The 20,975-nt window shown below is 47.8% G+C and overlaps 1 protein-coding gene across 2 annotated transcripts in view; it reads left to right on the top strand.

The window, feature by feature from the left end:
• The window catches only part of LOC144829333 (nuclear pore glycoprotein p62-like), a 277,355-nt gene that overhangs the window by 92,862 nt on the left and 163,518 nt on the right, over positions 1 to 20,975 (top strand). For both annotated transcript variants that reach the window (XM_078688386.1, XM_078688385.1), the window contains exon 4: positions 15,190 to 15,306. In XM_078688386.1, coding sequence (XP_078544512.1) covers positions 15,190 to 15,306 — 117 coding nt within the window. The remainder of the gene's footprint in view (positions 1 to 15,189; positions 15,307 to 20,975) is intronic.

Genomic DNA, 20,975 nt, shown 5'->3' with positions numbered 1-20,975 from the left:
GACAAACATTTAGCTTTGTAGACCTTTATAATGCTTTCCATGGGACGGGTTCCAAGTTTTCTGGCAAAACCAAGCAACCCAGCAGCCGCTCTTGCTACAGCGTTGCTTTTAGCCAAAAGCTGTGGACCCCACGTGCCCTTTTCATCAAATATCACTCCTAAGTAGGGAAAGGACGGGACTCTCCTAACCTCTTTCCCAGCACAGAAAAAAGTTTTAGTCTTTCTTTTCCTGCCTGCAGCTCCTACTATCATTACGTGGGATTTTTCTACATTAGTTTTCATGTCCAGAGAGGACATAAACTCCCCAAAGGATGAAAGGAGTTTATTTAATGCCACTCCAGAGCGTGCTAAGAGGACAGCATCATCCGCGTACAGGAGGACAGGTATCTTTATCTCACCTGCACGCGGAATGTCAGTATGGGAATCTGCCAGAACTGCCTCGAGCTCATTTATATAAAGAGTAAAGAGGAGGGGGGCAAGGATACATCCTTGCCTAACCCCCCTCTCTGACTTAAAGTGACAGGTGCATCTTCCTTCACTGGTCACCCTGACCGAGGTTTTAAGGTCTCTGTGTAGCTCCGCCAGATACCTCACCAAAGGGGCATCAATGCCCATGGACAGAAGAACCCCCCACAGCTTAGCCCTGTTAACCAGGTCAAAAGCTGAGGAGAGGTCCATAAAGGCCATGTACAGAGAACCCCCCTTGGCAACTACATATTTATTTGTGATCAGTTCTAGGTTTAAACACTGATCTAGAGTTCCTCTTTTGGCTCTAAAACCATATTGTGCATTTGACAGGGCACCCTTCCCTTCTAAAAGCTGATTCAGTCTTCCTAGAAGGACTCTCCCCAAGATTTTAACACTAGAATCAATGAGGGAGATTGGCCTATAACAGGCAGGATCTGTCCTTTGTCCCTTTTTAAAAATCGGTATTATGGTAGACTTAGACCAGCTAGTAGGGAAACAAAAATTTCTTGTAGCATTAAAAATATTAGTAAGAATTTTGGTGCTAAGTTCCGGGGCACTCTTAAAAAAATCTGCGGGAACCCCATCGGGGCCCGGTGCCTTTTTAGAGTGTGTGTCACTAATAGCTTTTTTTACCTCCTCAGTGCTAAAAGGTGGGATAATGGCTGCTGCTTGCATAGATTGTATTTCACAACCTGGAGTATTATCAGGGCAGCTATAGATGTTACTGAAATGTGTAACCCACTGTTCATCGGGTATGGTGCAATCTGCTCTCTTTTTTTCTATTCCCACAAAAAAAGGATGGTTTATTATCGCCCAAAATCTAGAGCTATCCCTCTGTATGTCGGGCGACAATAGATCGTTCCAGGCCTCATTTTTGATCTCAGATTTCCTCATCCTGATGGCATTATTATATTTTTTTCTCAGTGATGCTATCAGTTCTTTTTCTCTTGGTTTATTTTTTAGAGCCTTTAGGAGGATTGAGTGAGCCTTGGAACAATTTGAGTCGAACCACCTTGGTCCCCTGTTTGTATTGGGCTTATTCTTTACAGTGAGGTCTAAATTGACCTGATGGCAAATAACGTTAAAAGCTTCTATCAAAGTGGTAACAGAGTTGTTATTATCCAAACAGATTGCAACCTCCTCCTCTACTTTAGCCAGGGAATCCTGTATAAAGGTAATTGGGGTTACTTGATCCCATTTCAGTCTGCGGTTCTGATCTCCCAGCACTAGATCGGTCACACATAAAACTTCAAATTCTCTTTTCCCTAGAACTCCTTGAGATACAATCTCTAAAATTACTGGGTTATGATCACTAAAAACTGAAATTTCTACCTTGTAATTAAACACTTCAGGCAAAATACCGGATGATAAAAAAATATAGTCCACAATTGTGCCGGTATTGTTACCCACATATGTTGGTAGCTTCAGACATGTGTTACTACTATGAAATTCATAAAGATTAAAAGTTGCTAAGAGTGATTCCAAAGCCTCTCCACGTGATGAGTGTTCAAAATGCGGGGTGGGGAAAATCCTCATATTCCTCGCGACAATCCATGTTACAAGGGTGAATATTATAGTCTCCCATGAGAATTACGTCAAAACCATGAACACTATTCTCACTGTGGGTGGACAGGAAATCCTCTAAAGCTACCAAATGCTCGTTCAAGATTTGACTGACAGGAGAATTATAAAAATTTACAAATAATATAGGCTGTGAGTTTTGTATAGTTAATTCAACCGCTAAGATATTTATTGAATTTGTTTTAATCTGTCTTGGTTTCCCTAGAATATCTAAGGAAATATATATAGCCAAGCCCCCCTTTGCCCTTCCAGAGCTGCTAGGTACTGCAGGTACAAAAAAATGAGAAAAGCCGTCTAGAACAAGTCTATCTGACCCCTCCCAAGTTTCCTGGAAGGCAAGAACGTCATTGGATCTGACCATTTCCAACCAGTTCTTATCATCGAATTTAGATCTGATTCCAGCGACGTTCCAGCTCATAATTCTGCAGGCCCTGGCAGCTATGGGTTTTGGATCTAAATGCCCAGAAATGTGCAAAAGACTCACATCATTTGTATCTTTTCTAGGAGAGAGTCAATCGTTTTGATCCATGAAGGACAATGGGGCATAGCGATTGAATAATTGAAGGGGTTCTACGAAAGAATGTTGCTGTGGTAGAAGGGGATAATGAGCCATTACATTATGTCTTGTGTCTTGCACCCTTCTAGAGTCAAAGTCCCAAGATCTATCCCACCCTGGCGCAGGAGTCCTTGGATGAGTGACGTTCTGTTGCTCCCCATAGAAGAACTTCAGGGTTAGGGGAACAACAGTACCCTGTCTGCGTTGAGGAGGTAATAAGTTAGCAAGTATATTAGGCAGGGCATCTTGATTTGAGAGGCTCACTGTCACACAATCCCCTTTAAACTTTTTCGGCCGATTTCCCAGCCAGGGGACCCTGGTTGCTGACTTAATTACGTTTGCCAATTGGTGTTTTCCCCCTGGGGCAAACCGCATATTACTAGTTAGCCAATGCAAAGCCTTACTTGTAAGGGAGGTAGAACTTTCCACTGTCCCCCCTTCCAAGGGCGGGACATTTGCTAACACAAGAACCACTGGTGTGGCCTCAACTAAAAATTGTAGGGGGTCCGTGGGATGAGCAATTACTGGGGATAAGCTGACAGGGGGACTATTGTCTGTTGGGATGTTAGTTAGAAGAGGGCCCTCATTAGTAGTGGTCGATGTTGTTGAAGGTTGGGGCAGTAAGTTTTCAGCAGACGGTTGAATCCCTACACCATCACTTACAGTCTCAGTAACCACATTATCCCCTGTATTATTACTAAAATTAGTAATTATCGTGGTGATGTTTTCTACCCCTCCTGCGATCGTAGTGTGGAGACCACCCAATCTTTTGATCTCCACTTGCAATTTATCAATTTTAGATATTAGAGGCTTTACAATGGTATTAATTTTTTGCTCAAATAAGTCAGCAATCCTTTCATAAAGTGCGTCCTCAAAAGTATGGTTTTGTGTATCCTCCGCTATGTTAACTTGCTTTTTCTTTGGGGTAGTAGCCTTCTTCCTTCTTGTCCCTGAACGTAATCCGCCCTGCTTGGGTGGATTTTTAGTACATAATCGCCTTGGCCTTGTTGTGCTCCCTTTAGGTGTCTGCTCATCAGATGTAACTCGAGCATGTCTCTCCTGGCCAGAGTCATTATCAGAGTCACTTTCGGGCTGTGCATTGGAGGCCTCAGAGGCTGGGAGGACAAAGTCAAGTGCACTACTTAATCCTTGAAGAATAGGGCCACTGGTTATGCTGTCCTGATTGGTTTCCTGCAAAATAGTGTCATCAATCAGGATAGATGCAGTCGGGGACAGACAGCAAAGGTCTGGAGATTGACTTAACCCAAGAGAATTTCTCCTCTGCGTGTTTATTTTCTTCACTGTCTGAACAAGGTAGTTGTCAAGAGTGTTTTGTGGGGCTTCCTTCGATTTCGTAGACATATTTGCAGTATACTCACAGTCTGGAATTTTTTAAATAAAACAAAAAACTAATAGGAAACTCAGTAAACTTTGAGTCTTACTTGCAGTGATGATTCCTGCAGCGTTTCTGGCCCTGCCCCTGCCTCCTCCTGCCGATGAGGGCCGTAGAGGGCCCGCCCTTTGCCCAGGCTTAGCCCCGGGCGTCCCGCACGCGTCCCGCGGAGCTGGTCCTGTGGCGCTTTTGTGCGCCTCCCTGGCGCCCTCGCGGTGTCACAAGCGCGCCGCCGCGAGGCTGCCGGGATTCGTGGTCCCGGAGCGGCGGCGCGTTCACTCTGCAAGAAGGTGACTCTCGGCGGTGGCGGCGTGGATTCAAAGGGCCTGGCGTGCTGCGGCGTCTGTCAGGTAAGTTTTTCTAGTTCCCCCCGCTCCGCCGGTCCTGTGGCGCTTTTGTGCGCCTCCCTGGCGCCCTCGCGGTGTCACAAGCGCGCCGCCGCGTAGGCTGCCGGGATTCGTGGTCCCGGAGCGGCGGCGCGTTCACTCTGCAAGAAGGTGACTCTCGGCGGTGGCGGCGTGGATTCAAAGTGCCTGGCGGGCCTGGCGTGCTGCGGCGTCTGTCAGGTAAGTTTTTCTAGTTCCCTTTCAAATCCAGTGCAACCATGCACTTCGATATCAGGTTAGGGATTCCCACGCAAATGGAAACAACAGGGACTTTTCTCAGTTAATACGATTAGTCCCCAAATATACAGAAGATTTGCAATATTCTGTCAATGGACTTTCTGGAGCGTTGAATATGTAATAGAATGTCGTTGGCATATATGGAAATGCGCTCATCCCACTCGTCACCCACTGAGAGTCCCCATATCAGCGGGTCCCGATGAACCCGTGCCACCAGAGGCTCCAGCACCCGAGCAAACAGAATCGGGGATAGCGGGCACTCTTGTCTTGTGCAGGGTGAACTTGCGGGACACCGTTGCATTTGCACACACTCTCGCCAGCGGCTTTATACAACAACTTTACCCAACCAATACATTTCGGTCCAATCCCCTTGTGCGCCATGACTGTCTACTAGTAGTTGCATTCCACACTATCAAAAGCCATCCTGGCATTCAGGGACAGGAGAGCCGAAGACATGCAGGACCCCAAACAACCTGCGCAGATTGATCCTGTGCGGTATGAAGCCCGATTGATCCGGGTGTACCAGTGAGCGAATCACCGTCCTCAGGCACATGGCAAGTATCTCCGTCAGGACCTTGACCTCGGAATTCAGGAGAGATATTGGTCTGTACGACCCACAGCTCAACAGAGACTTACCTTCCTTGGGTATCACTAGATCAATCCCAAGCGCTAGTCGTTTGGTAAAACCACCTCCTGATTTGCCTCTTGAAACATAGTGAGAAGGTGTGGGGTCATTTTATCCAGTAAGCATATAAACAGTTTCAGGGGGGGAGGGACCATTCGGCCCTGCTGCTTTCCCTGATTGTTTAGCTAGGGCCGCCGTGCTAATCTCCTCCACCATCAGATCGCCTTCCAATCCATCTCTTTCCTCAGCAGTCAAATCTGGTAGGTTAATGCCTCTATGAAATTTGATACAGTGTGGCTTGGCATACCCGAAGGTGGATGTATACTGCCTTTCATAGTGGGAAGCGAAGGCCTCTGCAATCTCATGCCCCGTCATACGTCCCATTCCTAGGTCATCTAGTGTCTCCGGACCCATCCTCTTGAGGCCTCCTGCTTATCCAGCCATGCCAGATGTTTGCTGGCCTTTCCCCCTATCTCAGATATTCTATACCTAGTTGCCTTTGCTGGTGCCCTGGCTCCATCCTCCAAAAGCTCTATGTGCTCTTGTTCTCGTAGGCGATGGTGACGGGTTACCTCCCTGGGTATTTATTCTTCCCCTCCAGTCTGGGCTTCCAGCTCTAGAATCCTTCTCTCTCCATAGCCATGCATTTCAATGCTCATTCTTTTTTGGGGGCCCCTATCAAGGCCTGAACATGACCCCTAAGTACTGTCTTGAAAGCCTCTCAGAGTATCAATCCTGAGTTCACCAATCCCGTGTTTTCTGTGAAGAAGTGATCAGTGCAGTCCTGAATACTGGACCCAAAGTGTGGGTTTCTAAGGTACCATGTGTCAATCCTTGGGGGCAAAACATGTTACCTCAGGGGCCCCTCTAGTGTGGGCTCTATGGGGGAGTCATCTGATATCCTACGGGCTATATGCTTCCTTGAAGTGTCTCACAAACTGAGTCTGTGTGATCAAATAGTCTAGCCACGCGAGGCCCCCATGTGCTGCGGACATGTGAGTATATTGTCTAACATTAGGGTTGTGACCACGCCAAATATCGCCTAATTCCACAGAGGAGAGAAAATCACTTAGGCCCCCGTCACTCCTCCCCGAGGACCCCCCCCTCCCAGAACGTCCTGTTCCACCAAAAGTACATCGTTCATGTCATTCCCCATAATCAACCTTCCCTGTGGGAGTTCCAGAAGCAGCAGGCCCAACGTATCCAATGAGGGGGTTTGCAGTCTCGGCGGGGCGTATGCCGAGCAGAGGTTAATGGTCATTCCCTCCCACTGGCCTGTGGGGGGAGGGGATGTGCGCACTTTAACACTGTGTCCCAGTGTGAAGTGCGTGTGGTGAGATTGGCCTGCCCTCCCATAGGAATGCATAGAGAATGTGTGTGTCCATGGTAGTTCCTGATGTGTGGGGAGTGCAGGGGCAACTTTGGTATGTGCGAACTCGTGGGATTAAATGCTGCACAATGGTGTGCGCAGATTTAATGTGTCTGGTGTGGAAGTGCCACTTTTAGAAGTTAGAGTTATATAAAGGTGGGTGACCCAATATACCCTTGCGAGCTTGGGCTTGAATTCAATATAGTAAGGTGCCAGCAATGGGATTTATTTAGTGATACCTAAGTAGCAGGCAATTGGTCAATCAATATTTAAACAACTTTAGACCAACTTAAATCAATTAAAACCTGTTGTTCAACTGGTTATGTCACTTTCAACTTTGACAGAGTGGTAAATACTCAACGAAAAATGAGCTACACGGGAAATGGATATTATAGAAATATCATTTTATATAAAGTTTTCATCATGAAGGGTACAGTTTTACTAAAAACAATGAAAATAAATCCACAATGAACAAATGGACAAGAAATACATGAATTATTCTTTAGATCCACTTGCATTGTGTTCCACTCTATATAAATAAATGACAGCTTATCTTGCTGACTGTACACAAAGATATCACTGTGCAGAACAAATCTGAATCGAGAGATGTGAACAAGAAAGTCGACGTTTCAGCCTTATATTTGTTAAAAATCCTTAAGGCTATCTTCAGGACCTTCAATCTTTTCAGAATTGTGACCCCCTGTATGTCCAATTGTCGTCACCAATCACGCGATTCGTGTGGGACAGATACTTGTAAAAAACCTTCTTATGTTGAGGTTTGGATATGCGAACAGGACCGATACAACGTGCCCAGTCCACGTCAACATTAAATGTTTTCGTATGAAGCAAAACTTCGTCCGGCGTGGCGTAGTTACTCCCGAGTTAATTTCAATTGATTTAAGTTGGTCTAAAGTTGTTTGAATATTGATTGACCAATTGCCTGCTACTTAGGTATCAGTAAATAAATCCCCTTGCTGGCACCTTACTATATTGACTTTTAGAAGTTGGCATGTCTGTGCAGTGAATGTGAATTGATTGTCTGGCTTGTGATTGGCTGGTGTGTCTGGCTCCAGGAGTCAGGATGGGTCTGCCCGGTGGTGAATGGGGAGATCTGCATGTTGATGGGAGGTAGGAGTGTACCTGGCACCTGAATAGTGCTAGGCTTTCCCTCCACAATGCTGGCTCCACCCCCCGTGGTGCGTCTGATGTCCCTAGCCTGTCCTGTGAATGGGGAGAGGGGCTGAGCAAAACAAAGTGCTCAAGAACCAGTTGTCACTGGTTCTCCCCTTGCCCTACAGCTCCAGACAAAGGAAATGTGTGTATAAAAAAGGGCTGTGACCCCATGCAAAATGTGCTCTCTTGATCCTGACAAAAGGGGGGCCTGCTGCTGCTGCTGGGCGCCAGGAGGAACCGCCACTGGGGACTGCCTCCTTGCTGGCGGGCCCTGTGAGCTGGCCCCTGGGCCCAGCCTTTGCCCCCCTACATGCTAAAGACTTTCCTTGGACATTGCGCTTCAGTGCCTGGGAGGCACTATATCTGGATTGCCTGAGGATCCCTTTTATTTTTGATTCCTAAAGAAAGCGCTTTGCTGTCCTGAGGAGCGCTGTGCTGCTGCCCCAAGAGGGCTGCTGGGGACCTGCAGTGCAAAGCTGCACAGAGTAGGATTCCCCCGTGTTCCACTGGTAAAGCAGGAGCCCACCCTGCGCTTTGTGGGGGAGAGCGCATCGCTGTTGGACTGGCCGCCGCTTTTTAAGGCATCGCGGGTGCCCACCCCGCGTTATGGGCGCCGTGTGGACTGTGATTTAAATTGCGCGGGTGCCTACCCCGAGACATTGCTCTGAATTACAGCGGGTGCCCACCCCGCTGTACATTTGTAACCTCGAGGGTGCCTACCCCTAATTGCCGCCTTAATAAGGCATCACCTCCGCAGCCCGCGATCCAGGAAGTCAGGCAGCCCCGCAGAGGACTGAGGCGGGGCTGCCAGCAGAGACTGGAAGCGGACGGGAGCCTACCCCGCGCTCCGGTGAAGAGAAGTAAAACCGGAAGCCGAGCCCGGCCGAGAGGAATCTGTGCCCGGGGTCACAGGCGAAGCAGGAGGCGAAGCGGGGCTCCCACGATGCCATAGTTGTTTAGAGGGCCAGAGAAGCCCGTGACCTTGCCCCATGTGCCCCACAGTGCATGTGGGCCATTCTTCTTTCCAGCTGCCCCACTTAGCAGCATGCAGCTGCAATGGTGCCCCTAATTTATTCAGAGGGCCCCCGTGAGGGGTCAGGGGCACAGTAGTGCCATGGCCCATTGTATAGCCACAGCTGCACCGCACCAGCGCGGGCAGCTGCACCGTTTCTGCTGAAAGTAATTTAGAGTCCCAGTGAGGGACTCAGGAGGCACACTGGTGCCCATGCCCCCCTGCCACAGCTGCCCAGCAATTAGTGGGCAGCTCCAACGTTTAGGCTGTGCGCATCTTGGGGATCTTACAGCTGCCCAGCAAGTAGTGGGCAGCTGCATCGTTTAGGCCTGACCTTTTGCGCACTCTACTTTGGCAGCCTAGGCAGCGCGCCCTGACTTTTGGGACAAAGGGCGTTTGAGCCCCATTGAAGGCCAGTTGGCCTGGGGTCAGTATCATATGTGATTTTGGCGCCAGGTGATTGCCTACTGTATTTATACTGGTTATGCCTAATGTGATTTATGCGTAATGTGCAATGCCTTTATGCCTGTGATACCTCTAATTAATGTGATTTATGCGTAATGTGCAATGCCTTTATGCCTGTGATTCCTCTAAATGTGTTTTCATGCTTAGGAGGTTGTTTTGCCTAGTATAGTTTATACTAGTGAGTTTGTGTCCCTGCGTGATCTATGCCTATGGTGATTAGTATTGCGTAGTGTGTACCTACCTTTTACCAGTGGTTACTGGTCGTGTTTTACAATTGTTATTTGGTGCTAAAATTATTCTATGTTCTAGAAGTGCTACTTCTACTAAGTGCTGATTCTGACAGTGGCTCACGTGGCCCTGTCATGTGTATATAATCCCCTGTAAATACTGCCCAGTGCCAGTTGGCACAGTGTAATTGTGTGATTATGATCTAATGTGTTTATGGTAATACAAAGGCTATTTTGATTTACAACTTTGTGTGGAGTTCCTTTTTGTGGTGTGCCTAGTGTGTTGCTGCTGTGTGTTGCGCAAACGCTTTACACATTGCCTCCGGGATAAACCTGACTGCTCGTGCCAAGCTACCAAGGGGGTGAGCAGGGGTTATCTTGGCTTGTAACTCCCTTGCCCTGACTAGAGTGGTGGTTTCTGCCTGGCTTTGGCGCAAGCCTTGGCCAACCAGAAATCCCAGTTCTAACATTAGTTGCAGCGGTGAGGATAGGACTTGCGTTTGCGCAATACCACAGCGACAACTGGTTGCACTATTATCTCTGCATTTAGATAATCACGTGTTTGGGGATTATTGTTTTTGAGTTTTATTTTATTGTTTCTCCTAAGAGTGTCATTTTTAGATTGTGTACTCTTGCTTCAGCTCAGTCAGTTAGGTCCCCGTGTTGCACGTGTCTCTGAGCGTCCTGCCAAGATGGAGTCTGCTTTTAACTTCTGGTCTGTTTAGATACAGTATGTATGAGTTGGTAGAGTTTTGTGACGAAAGAGACATAGCAGTGAATGAGTCAGACACCCAGTCTAAACTGAGGGACAAACTAATCCAATGGCAGAAGGATGACTGGGAACGTGAGCGCAGTGAGGAGGATAGGGCCCGGGCCGCACGCCATGAGGATGGTGGGTCTGAGGGGAGCCCTGAAGAGGAGGAAGAAAATGACAGTGCATGGACGCCAGTAGATAGTGAAGACCCCATAGATAGGGAGTCCCTTTCTGGGTCCAGTGTCGGGGGCAGCGCCCCATCCCTTTCCCTGTCCCCAGAGGAGTGGGTAGATAGGAGGGAAGAAAGGGAGCATCAGCTGGCTTTGGAGAAGCTCAGGTTAGAGCATGCCAAGGAAATAGCGCATCTGGGTGTGCAGGAGAGGATGGCGGAGGCTGAGAGGGCCTTTGCCAGAGAGAAATTAGCTCTGGAGGGTAGATTATCCCCTGAGCACAGTTATAATTTCTGGATTCCCCAGGGAGGGTTGAGTCCAGTGGTGGCAGCAATATAGAGTCCAGTGCAGGAAGCCCCATTCCCAGTTCCCAAAGAATGGTACCTTGTTCCCGAGTGGAGGAGTACAGGTTGAAGTTCAGGGACAGTAAGAAGCTGTCTCACAAGGATTGGGGGGATTTTGTGTAGGAATGTCATGAGACACTGACTGATTGGGTAGAGGTTCACACGGAATCTGATTTTGATAAACTGTTTGATCTGGTTTTCAAAGAGCAGCTCCTCAGTTGTTGTTTTCCGGGGTTGCGCCAACACCTGTGTTGGAGTGTGGGTTTCCTAATCCATGGGACCTTGCAAGGGAAGCAGACCGCTGGGAAAGGGCCCGTGGTTCTGAAGAGTCATTGATGAGTGATCCCAAAAGTAGTGGTTCAGTTATTGTCCTGCCCAGAGTGGTGGAAGAGGTTCAGAGTAACCCAGCTAGGCCCCAGGGTAGCGAGAGGGGTGTAGGGGCTCACGTCCTGTCTCAGTGGAGTAGGAGTGAGTGTGGGACTGAGAGTTCCCAGGTGCCCGAAACCCAGTCTCAGAACCTGGATGGTTTATTTTGGGGAACACCATTTTGGGGACCTATGCTGTCCTGTTAGTCCATTTAAGGAGGATCTCCTAGTGTCCAGAGAACCTGGAGCGTCTGTAAATAGTGCTCCTGTGGTTCTAGTATCCGGCAGTGCCACTCCAGTTGGGATGGCACAGAAGTCCGAAGTGAGGAGTGAATGGGGGATGTGTTCCCAGTGGAAGAACCAGTGGGTCAGGGAAGAGCCAGTTGGGCTACGTTCCCTTGGAGTGACCATGGAGACACCACTTCTGTTCTGGGGGATCTTCCCGCACTGTCAGGTGGGCAGGGGACGGGAGATCTGCGCCAGACAGACGGTCACACAACACATGCCTCATGTGTCGCCCTCAGGGGGATCATGTGTCAGTCCCCAGAAGTCCTGGAGTGCCAGGCAAGTATTCCACCAAAGGTTTTAGACCCAAGGTTGGGAGGCCAGGTTCAGGATCTGCATAACCTGGAGGGAAGGAAGTCTGTAACCAGGGCCCTGACCTGTTCATCTTCCAGAGGTACCACTCCAGTTGGGAGGGCGCAGAACTCTGGAAAGGGGTGCAGAGGGTGGGAGTCCCCGCCTCTGACCCCGGTGCAACCTGAGGGGTTAATCCCTAGGTTTGGAGAGTGGTGTTCTCCGGGTACCTCTCAAAGGAGGAGAGGGCGGGACCCTAGAAGGAGAGGTAGGGGAGGAGAGCCTCACCCGTGACTTCTGGTCAGCCTGAGGGTGCAGACACTAGGCTGGATGATCAGTGGCAGGCTAGAACTGTCCTGAGGAGAGGAAGAGTGGAGAATGGCTACTATGTACCAGGGGTTACTACCCCTCACTCTGTGAATAGGCAAGGGCCAGTGGCACCTGGGTGGCCTAGGGCCTGGTCCGGGCCGCGGACAGCTAGGGAGTACCAGTGGGGTAGCCCAGCCCATACGGGTTCACCGTGGCGTAGAACAGGAGGGTGTCCCTGCAGTTGCGGGCCCGCGTCCGTGTTCTATCGCCCAAAGCAGGGGAGCCCATCACAGTGGTGATTGGTCTGCCCTGCGTTTTGGCTGGAAGGGGGTTGTGTTGGACTTGGCCCTTTTGGCAGGTTCACCCCTAAACATTTTGCTTTTAAATGTGACCTGGTGTTAGTTGTTTTTGGCTTCTGCGCACTTTAATACTGTGTCCCAGTGTAAAGTACATGTGCAGTCTGAGTGCGTGTGGTGAGATTGGCCTGCCCTCCCATAGGAATGCATGGGGAATGTGTGTGTCCATGGTAGTTCCTGATGTGTGGGGAGTGCAGGGGCGAGTTTGGTATGTGCGAACTCGTGAGATTAAATGCTGTGCGATGGTGTGCGCAGATTTAATGTGCCTGGTGTGGAAGTGCCGCTTTTAGAAGTTGGAATGTCTGTGCAGTGAATGTGAATTGACTGTCTGGCTTGTGATTGGCTGGAGCTGGCTGGTGTGCCTGGCTCCGGGAGTCAGGATGGGTCTGCCCGGTGGTGAATGGGGAGATCTGCATGTTGATGGGAGGGAGGAGTGCACCTGGGACCTGAATAGGGCTGGGCCTTCCTTCCACAATGCTGGCTCCGCCCCCTGTGGTGCGTCTGATGTCCCTAGCCTGTCCTGTGAATGGGGAGAGGGGCTGAGCAAAACAGTGCTCAAGAACCAGTTGTCACTGGTTCTCCCCTTTCCCTACAGCTCCAGACAAAGGAAATGTGTGTATAAAAAAGGGCTGTGACCCCATGCAAAATGTGCTCTCTTGATCCTGACAAAAGGGGGGCCTGCTGCTGCTGCTGCTGCTGGGCGCCAGGAGGAACTGCCACTGGGGACTGCCTCCCTGCTGGAGGGCCCTGTGAGCTGGCCCCTGGGCCCAGCCTTTGCCCCCCTATATGCTAAAGACTTTCCTTGGACATTGCGCTCCAGTGCCTGGGAGGCACTATATCTGGATTGCTTGAGGAACCCTTTCATTTTTGATTCCTAAAGAAAGCGCTTTGTTGTACTGAGGAGCGCTATGCTGCTGCCCCAGTAGGGTTGTTGGGGGCCTGCAGTGCAAAGCTGCACCGAGTAAGGTTCCCCCGTGCTCCACTGGTAAAGCAGGAGCCCACCCTATGCTTTAGAGAAGGATTTCCTTTCCTTCGCATGATTAGCGGCCATCTTGGAATGAAGAAGGTCCATCGTTTCTCTTTGTATTTTCTCTTTGTCCATGCATTTCGAGTGCAGTTGAAAGGGGCTTGCTGTAGCAGTTCTTGTCGTAAAAGTGTGCGCAGCAGCGCAACCGGAGAAGAGAGAGTCTTTCAAGAACCTCTCTGTCAAAATCGCTAAAGCTGTTTTTAGGCCAGACCTAAAAATAGCTGTGTAATTGATGCAGTACAGGTCAGCACAATATGTACCCGTTTTACATATTTATAACTCCCTAAAAAGAGGTATTAAGTGATTTGTCCTGGGCTGCAAAGCACATTTAGTTGGCCAAATGCGAGTATATGAGCTCTGATTTCCAGGTTACACGGTCCGGAAGTGTATTTTTCCAATTTTGATGTTCTTACCATTGGTCTAACTAAGGGCCACATGTATGTTTTTTTTCCCAGCTCATAAACGACCCGATTAGCAGAATCGAGCTGATCTTTCCCGCTAAAAAGGATTGTCGTATGTAAAAACCCTACATTGCAATTCGGTAACTTATTACTGAATCGCAAAATGGGCTAGCGGTTCGGCATTAGAAAGGGGCATGTTAAGGGCTTCCCTTGCTAATAGTGGCGCGCAGTGCTATGCGGGAATGTTTTGCAACTGAAATGTGGTCTTAGACCATTCACATTTTACTGCCTACTTCAAGTAGGTCATAACCCATTCACCCATTCATTTTGTGAATGATTGTAAAAATGTTTTTTAACAGAAGGCAGTGGTCTAACGGACACTAGCTACTCTTAAAAAAATTAAAAGAAAAATTTCAATTTTGTTTTTGAAATACATCCTGTTTTCCTTTAGGGAATCCTTACTCCATTAAAAGAAATAAAAACATTACTTTATTTAAAAGCAATCACAGACACATGGTGGTCTGCTGACCCTAGCTGGCTACCATCCCTGTGATTTTAGCTGTCCCCAAGGGGTCGCAAATTGCGACCTACCTCAAGATTAATGAGGTAGGTCTTTTTGCAGTCCACTGGAAATCGTAAACCTTGTAAAACACGCTCTAGTACATCACTGTTAGCGAATACCTAACAGTGGATCACAAAGACTCGCTATTAGGCATTCGCAAACACAAAGGCATGTACTTCTGGTCCTAAACGCTTTAAAACATTATGCACAAAGATTTGCTTCAGTTGATACATTTCAAAATGAAACTCACTGGCGGTAAGTTCTGGACTCCATAGAAGCTCAGAAAGTTCCTTGTGACCTGATGAAATGCAAAGCGTATGTGTTTAATGTGCAAGTCGCAAAATTGAAAATATGTAACTAAGCTACGTTAGGGTAAGCATTATTCTGGTGTAATTGTGTATTGCTAACTGGTCCGATATAGCTTCCTGCATAGCCTACATCAATGAAACAATTTTGTTACCTTGATAACTGGACATTAGTTTATTTCCGGCTTCGACCTGAAGCTATTTCAGAATTTGTTTGTCTATCTTGGCATTGTAAATGTCTACATGGATTTTGAAGACCAGCTAAGTGGTATCCATAGACCTATTGAGTTTTGATATTATAACTTCATTAAGAGTTCAGACAGGCCGACGGACATGTGCATATTAAATATTTGTTTGTAAAATACACCAGTTAAATTTTAATATGTCCCTCGTGACATGCAAAGTTCCCTGACACACTCCAACCTATTCATGCATTTTTTTCACTTTTGAAAGTCTTGTTGTTGGGATATATTGCTGTTTTTCTGTTGTATGTAACACTAAAATTACCCTTAATACTTTATTTTCTTAGGGTTAGGATTTGGCATGCAGCCCTCAGCAGTATTACAAGGTGCTGCAGCTCCTTCAGGAGCACTGCCAGCCTACCCCGGCCAAGGACCAGGCTTGACGTTTGGTGCAAAACCTTCAGGTACAGTAGTGTTTTTGTAGGACTGTTGACCCTAGCAGCAGTTTAGTCTGCTTAAATATCTCCAATTTATGTCTGAAAGAAAATTGTATGATGGCTTCTGTGAAAAGCTGTAAGCGGGGAGGTGGAAGAGCAATGAAAGCTTGGTTGAAATAGATGGTTTGAAGTGTATATATCTTGAAATGATGGAGGATACGATCAGATAGCGGTTCTAAGACACTTTTAAAGACTTTTATTGCTGGGCCAGAATGTCTCAAGTGATCCTCTGCAGGTGTATATATTTTCTTTAGTCTGAAGATGGGGTGAAACAACAAATCTATAAATGCCAGTATTCTTGTTCGGATATTGATTTGATGTTTTTCTTTTGTTACTCTTAATTACCAATTAATTGCTGACTGGAACTAAAACCCATTCCACCAACCTAAACCTGCTTACTCTCATTTGCCTACTCTGTTTTCATAACCCATGTATTGTGAAGCGGTTGGTGGGCTGATCGAGTCATGGTTTTTAGGTCTCCTCGGAGACCGTGCATGCACTGTCGCTTGAGAAACATTTTGTTTGCAAACAAGGGGCTTGGACCCCGCTAATAACTTACCATTTGTTGGCATCATCTTCACTATTGTTTTCTTGTTTCTCATTGGTCAGCACAGACCGGTTTCACTTTCCCTTCGTGTGTATGTCCCTTCCATGGAACATTACATTCTGTCACGGCCAGTGTCCTTCCACTGGTTGCCAGCTACTGGAGTTGTTGTTATTAGGTCGAGCCTGGGCAGCGCAAGCGCTGCTGCGAGTCATGCAGTAGTGGAATATGGCTTTGAAGCCCCGCCCACTCTCCACCCATATTTGTATTGGCTTGTATCATTGTCCTTCGTAAAGGCTGGCTTCCGATACGGTATTAGGCTTCATAGTCCCTCCTTGGTACCGCTTTGTCTGCATTTGTTACCTCCCATAATAACTGGACCTTTTACTTGTCTTGCTACACGGTCTGCTTTATCTTGGCTGTGAGCACTGTTTTGTTTATTGATTTCCCCCTATTCCATCCAGGACATGCTTTCCCTACAAGCAGCACGCTGCCTGGCCGGTCTGCTTTAATTTTAGCAGCCCGCTTATTTATTTATTTAATTTAGCAGCCAGGTCTGCTTTAATTTTAGCGACCGCCGCACTATGAAACCTTTTTTTTTATTATTATAAAGTTGGGTGAAAGCGCCCCCCAAGGTGCTTTCACTTTAATGGTGGCCACGTCCTTTTCTTTAAATGCTGCTCATTGTATTCAGTTTACAACGAGCTGGTCTAAAGAAAGGGGCATGGTTGCCATTAAAGTGTAAGCACCACATGGGACACTTTACCAAAAAAAACACTGGTTTGTGAATTTCACAATCAAATTATTTTTGTTGTTGTTGTAAAAACTCCCCATGTGGTGCTTATACTGCATTGGTCTGGTCTCGACTCCCCGTGTTACCCTGGTTCGGGCAAGTGAGTGTTCCAGCATGGTGCGTGGTGCTGTGCTGTCAGTGGCCAGAGTGCTTCATTAGGTCGAACCTCCGCTGTTGCGTTTGCTCCTGCAGAGTGTAAGCTGCCGCGAGGAATAGGATAATTAACCCCTTTGAATGAACACTGGCTGGCACTTAGTGCTTTACATGAGCACGAACAAGGACATCTTCATTTAATTTTTGGTAGGCACCAGCGATTACGTGATTTGCCCTGACACACAGGATGTTGAGCCAATGCTGAGACTCATGCCTGCTTCCTCAGCTCCAAAATTGGCAGCTCTAGCCATTACGCCACAATCTCTTGCACAATCACTAAAGCATTTTCAATATTATAACATATATATGTAAATGTAAATGTTTTTGTACTTGTATAGCGTGCAGCTACCCGGACCGGGTCTCCCGGCGCTTGTACTCATACTGCTAAGGAACCCTTCCTGGTTTTCCTTGTGAAGTGTCCACTCCTGGGCACCCCCATAGTGAAACCAGGCATCCTCGTGCTGTTGGGGCCGTTGTGGAGATTAAACAAGCTATTGCCCAGAGTTGCAGCGTGGGACCCATGATTAGAATAGGCACTGAGGCGAGAATATCCGGTCAGAGGAATTTGAGCCCGAGACCCGCCGAGGTGGGAATCGAACCCTGGTCCCGGGCCAGAGCTCTGCATCAAGGTCTGCCGCTCTAACCATTGAGCCACACTTCTGTATAACATATATTATATTGGAGAGAGGAGTTGGCCTAACGGCTTGGGCGGTCGACCTCGAATCTGGGGAACTGTGTTCGAGTCTCGGCAATGACAATGAACATCCTGTGATTCTTGGCAAATCACGTAATCTCCCTGTGCCTAACAAAAATGAATGTCATCATGTAATGCAACTGGTGCTATGTGAAGAGAGAGATATATATATATATATATCCATCCTACTGGTGGTCGCCAGGAGGTATATATAGTTAGGACCTAGCTACCATAGGAAATTCCGAACATTCTATTGTGAATAACTTTGGCGCCGATTGATGGATCTGCCTGTAATTTTCCTTAAATTTGCCTCGCTCCGCTCCTACCCTGACAGTTTCGGGGGGATTCATCAAGCGGGGGCCGAGAAAAAAGGGGGGTCCCAAAACGTGTTTTCCCCATGTTAATTTCCATAGGGACATTCTGACAAGGCTACAGCTCGAACGGCTGAACGGAATTACACCATATTTGGCAAAATGGTAGGGACTGGTATACAGCAGTGCCTTTTGTATGTTTGGTCTAAAACCCTCCAGTAGTTCTTGAGAAAATGGAATTTGAAATTTTTCAAATGGCATTTTCTATGGAACCTAAAGACACGGCTACAGCCCGAACGGCTGAACGGAATTACACCAAACTTGGCAAAATGGTAGGGACAGGTATGCAGTAGTGCCTTTTCTATATTTGGTGAAAATCCCTCCAGTAGTTGTTGAGAATTTGAATTTGAGCAAATTATATATCTATATGCGCTCAACATTCTATTGGGAATAACTTTGGCGCCGATTGAGGAATCTGTGTGTAATTTTCCAGAGTTTTGGCCAGCTCCGCTCCACTCCTCCCCTGAAAGTTTCGGGGGGATTCGTCAAGCGGGGCCGAAAGGGGGGTCCCAAAACGTGTTTTCCCCATGTTAATTTCCATAGGGACCTTTAGACACGGCTACAGCCTGAACGGCTGAATGGAATTACACCAAACGTGGCAAAATGGTAGGGCCTGGCATGCTGATGTGCCTTTGCTATGTTTGGTGAAAATCCCTCCAGTAGTTCTTGAGAAAATTGGATTTGAAATTTTTCAAATGGCATTTTCTATGGGACCTTTAGACACGGCTACAGCCCGAACGGCTGAACGGAATTACACCAAACTTGGCAAAATGGTAGGGACAGGTATGCAGTAGTGCCTTTTCTATATTTGGTGAAAATCCCTCCAGTAGTTGTTGAGAAAATTGAATTTGAGCAAATTATATATCTATATGCGCTCACTGTCCGCGTACCGTCCGCGTACGTGCGCGTACCCTTACGTGCGCGAGCGAGTTTCTGATTGGCTGGCAGTCGACTGTCAACATTCCAAACTGTTCAAACCAGGAAGTGTTGGCCACCATCTTGTTTTTCAGGAGAACTGAGGCACAAGAGAGCCCAAAACAAGAGTGGAAAACACGAAAAGGGGGCAGGGTAGAGACCCCCCAACCCTCTAGCCCTTCTCAGGGGGTCCCAAAAGGACCCCCAAGAGCAACAAAAAAAAGAAAAATTCAAAAAAATCGCGGGGTACGCGCACCGTACGCGTACCGTGCCGGTACCCCACGATTTTAAAAATAAATAAATATTTTTGGCACTTGGGACCCCCTGAGAAGGGCTAGGGGCTCAGGGGTCAGGGGGTCTCAACCCTGCCCCCTTTTCGCGTTTTCCACTCTTATTTAGTGCTCTCTTGTGCCTCACTTCTCCTGAGAAACAAGATGGCTGCTCAGGTGGTTCCAGAAGGATAATAACATATATATATATATATATATATATATATATATATATATATATATATATATATATATATATATATATATATATAAACGTTATCTGCTAATAGAATTAGCATTTACAAAACCTTTGAAATGTATTGGGAAAAAAAATAGGTTTCACACCTGATATAGTTGGGAATTAGCATTTAAAAAACCTTGCCAATTCACTTAAAAAACCATAGGTTTCAGGCCTTATATAGTTAGGAATTAGCATTTAAAAAACCTTGCAAATTCACTTAAAAAACCATAGGTTTCAGGCCTTATATAGTTAGGAATTAGCATTTTAAAAACCTTGCAAATTCATTTAAAAAACCATGGGTTTCAGGCCTTATATAGTTAGGAATTAGCATTTAGAAAAACCATTGAAATTGCTCCTATATAGTTAGTTGTACTAACTATATTTCGCGCACCCGCAATCCACTGCTGATGATGTCACATATTACATCATTCATGACATGGTCAGTGACATCACTGATGACATCACTGATGACATGGGGGCCAACTATGTCACCAGGTACCTCCACTAAGCACCATGGAGCTGCGTTGCAGAGTTTTGTAAAAAAGGGGCGTGGCCTCTGAACACCAAGGGCACATGAAAACTTGTTGCCCCTGACCCCAAACAATATGTCCTGAGCATCAGGCTATAGGAATTCCACATCCCTTTCTTACAACCCTATAGCTGGTCGGTTCAAGAGTTCTATGCACCATGTGAGAGGGCGCAGAAGGTTCACTGCTCCAGGGATCCAGCTGTTGGTGCCTGAGATATATTCAGTGAAGGGAGCCTAACATGCCAACTCTGGGTCCCGGAAGTCTTTGCACTCTGGGTCAGTTAAGACGAAGCACTAGAAGTCGAAGAAGCGCTGTCGATCTTCGCCTTCCCCTAGCCACGCGACATGGCTGAGGGTGCGGGTGGTGCCACCCCCACGGCTCCAGCGGAGCCTACACAGTTGCCGACGGGCTACCCGCCTTTCCCGGATCCATCGGCGACTCCAGCCCAGCTGTAGGAATTCCTGCCAGCCATGTCCCGTCGGGCCCCGCCAGCGTGCCTTTTGGCCCTGCGGGTCCGATTGGGGGTCCTCGCCTTTCTTCTGCGGTCTGAGCCACCGACGTCATCGGCGCCGCAAGACCCCCATGTATCCATGCAAGGATCCCAGCCGATGTCTGTTGACCTCGTACTACCTCAACCGACATCGATGGCGCCCCTGGCTTCCACCCCGACATGGAGACGGTGTCAATCGACGCCGATTCCGACGGGGAATTTTTATCCCTTTCTCCATCCTCCTCCTCCTTTCCCACCTGCCCAGCAAGTTATGGAGGACAGGGAGGACTGGGAGGGGTTTGAAGCCCAATGCGAGTTAGACCCGGAATGGGCAGAGGATTTGGAGGAAGCTGGTGATCTGGATTTCTCTCCTGAACATGGCGCACTGTCTCCTTCTACCTTGGCTACGGAGGAGGGTGGTACTTATTCAGTGGTGTTGCATAGGGCAGCCGAGGCTCTCCACCTCAAACTCCCTACAGTGGCCATCAGAACTAACCTCCTGACAGAAATGCTTCGGCCGGCGGCTTCCTCTGCGGAGTCGCTGCTGCCCTTCAATGATGCACTTTCGGACGTTCTTATGGGCACCTGGTCCAGGCCCAACACAGGGGCTCCTGTGGATAGGAACCGGCCCGGGCG

The sequence above is a fragment of the Lissotriton helveticus genome, chromosome 4_1 (assembly GCF_964261635.1).
Source record: "Lissotriton helveticus chromosome 4_1, aLisHel1.1, whole genome shotgun sequence".
NCBI lineage: Eukaryota > Metazoa > Chordata > Amphibia > Caudata > Salamandridae > Lissotriton > Lissotriton helveticus.
This window is presented reverse-complemented; position numbering and strand designations above follow the sequence as displayed.